The 2,449-nt window shown below is 57.0% G+C and overlaps 1 protein-coding gene across 1 annotated transcript in view; it reads left to right on the top strand.

Moving 5' to 3' along the window:
* The window catches only part of LOC104078164 (endothelin-converting enzyme 1-like), an 8,832-nt gene that overhangs the window by 1,380 nt on the left and 5,003 nt on the right, over nucleotides 1-2,449 (top strand). Inside the window, exons 3-4 of the mRNA XM_009579701.1 lie at nucleotides 8-42; nucleotides 612-824. Of these exons, the coding sequence (XP_009577996.1) occupies nucleotides 8-42; nucleotides 612-824 (248 nt within the window). The remainder of the gene's footprint in view (nucleotides 1-7; nucleotides 43-611; nucleotides 825-2,449) is intronic.

Genomic DNA, 2,449 nt, shown 5'->3' with positions numbered 1-2,449 from the left:
TTGCGGCATGTCTGCTGGGTCTCATCTTCCAGTACAGAGCCCGTAAGTCCTTGAACTGCACAGGGATCCTACTCCCTTGGCCGGGTGGGTTGCTGGGGGGGTTCCCTGGCATGGGATGCTCGGGCGCGGGATGGGGTGCTCACCCGCATCCCTCGCCCCAGGGTGGGATCCTTAGGTACCAGGCAGGACGCTCAGGTGTGCGGTGGGATGCTTGGGCACAGGATGGGATGCTTGCCCGTATCCTTCACCCCAGGGCAGGATGCTCGGGCACTGGGCAAGATGCTTGGGCATAGGATGAGATGCTTGCCTGTATCCCTGGCCCTGGGACAGGACGATCGGGCACCGGGCAGGATGCTCAGGCATGGGACGGGATGCTCGCCCACATCGTTTGCCCTGGAGTGGGATGCTCAGGTACAGGGCGGGATGCTCGGGCACATCATTTGCCCTGGAGTGGGATGCTCAGGTACAGGGCGGGATGCTCGGGCACCAGATGGGATATTTGCCCACATCCCTCGCCCTGGGGTGGGATGCTTGGGTACGAGGCAGGACGCTCCCCGGTGCGGCTCATCGCTCCGCAGCGGAGGAGCTGAACCCATCACACCCACTCCCAGGGCCACCCGCCGTGTGCCTGTCGGAAGCCTGCATCTCCGTCACCAGCTCCATCCTCAGCTCGCTGGACCAAGCGGTGAATCCCTGCGAGGACTTTTTCAGTTACGCTTGCGGGGGCTGGATCAAGGCCAACCCCCTCCCCGACGGCCACTCGCGCTGGGGCACCTTCAACAACCTCTGGGAGCACAACCAGGCCATCATGAAGCATCTGCTGGGTGAGTACGGGGGAGCGGTGGGACCCCCGTGGTGCCGAGGAGCCCCGTTACGTCCAAGGGATGCTGAAAACATACTCACGGGGATGTAAGGTCGGACTTAAACCCCAGCGTCAAACCAATCCGTGACGCACGCGCTGCGAGGACATTGGGAAGCAGATCCTGTTTGTGTTTTCTCTCCTGGATGCCCCTGGGATTTTTGACCATGGTGTTGCAGCTCTTTGGTGCCGAGTAAGGGAAGGGTCCTGGCCTCGGCTCCGCAAACCCCATCACGGCATTCCCAAGAACTCTGAAATTCGGGATTTGCACCCCAGACTGCATCCAGAGGCCATAGCACCCCAATATCACTGCAACGATATGGGTTTTTCCTCCTGCTGTAGCTTCCAACCTTTGTAAGCAAGCTTTTTGGGGGGCTGCCTCCCAATCTGGCCTTTTTTTGGGGCCAAAACTCCCCCAGCAGAGGGAGGATCCCGGGCTCAGCCTCTGCGTGCGAACACCGAAGCTGGGCGGCTTATCCAAGCAACCGGCAGGGACGGTTTGTTCAAGCTTTGAGCAAACAACTGGCTCCTTATCAGCACTTTCCACGGCTCTGGGGCTGATTATCTGAAAAGAGAAGGTTTGGGAAGAGTGTTGTCTTTCGGGAGAAGGGGGGTGGCGCGGGAATGGCTTCGTCCCCAGCTCTTCCCGCAGAAATCTGGCGCTGGTTTTACCGGGAGAAGGGACCGGGCCTCCAGCCAAACGGTCGCACTCGGCATTTCCTTGAATTCCTTGGAGCCGAGGGACCTTTCGTTAATAAAACCACACAGCTGGGAAGCCAAAGGTGCAAGCTGTGTCATGAGGAAAATAAAAAAAAAAAAGCAAAACCAAAACCAACCAAACAAAAAAACCAAACAAAAAAAAATCCACAAAACCTCTGGGGAAGCAGAATTTTAGAGGGGGAAAAAAATAAAAGGATGGTTTTGGAGGCAGAGGAGAAAAATGGGTTTATTGTTTCTTCTTGCAGGAATAAATAATATAGGGCTGGGGAGCGCCAGCACGGGGGCAAGGGCAGCACAGGGGGGCTGGATGATGCTGGGAACATCAGAGCTGCTGGAAAAATGCTTTTTGTTTTTTCTTTCTTTATCTTTCTGCTCCAAAGAGCTGGAGCAGTCGCTGCGGGTGGGAGAGGAGATAGGGGCTTTAGAGGGGGAAAAAAATAAAAGGATGGTTTTGGAGGCAGAGGAGAAAAATGGGTTTATTGTTTCTTCTTGCAGAAATAAATAATATAGGGCTGGGGAGCGCCAGCACGGGGGCAAGGGCAGCACAGGGGGGCTGGATGATGCTGGGAACATCAGAGCTGCTGGAAAAATGCTTTTTGTTTTTTCTTTCTTTATCTTTCTGCTCCAAAGAGCTGGAGCAGTCGCTGCGGGTGGGAGAGGAGATGGGGGCAGGAGGCCAGGAAGTTCTGGGGACCGTGGGATGCTCTTGGGGGCACGGAGGGGACCAGCGGAACAATCCTCAGCGCCTTTTTGGAGCCTGGCTTTGCCCAAAACGGGGCTGAATATTTCTCCGGTGGGAGGCTGGGGGCTCCGGTGTGCATCGGCAGCCCCCGTGGGGGGGACAGGTGCTGGTCCCCATGGACCCCCTGC

This window comes from Fulmarus glacialis, unplaced genomic scaffold, assembly GCF_000690835.1.
Source record: "Fulmarus glacialis isolate BGI_N327 unplaced genomic scaffold, ASM69083v1 scaffold11956, whole genome shotgun sequence".
NCBI classification, from domain to species: Eukaryota; Metazoa; Chordata; class Aves; order Procellariiformes; family Procellariidae; genus Fulmarus; species Fulmarus glacialis.
Note: the sequence above shows the minus strand (reverse complement) of the source record. Positions and strands in the feature narration are given on the sequence as shown.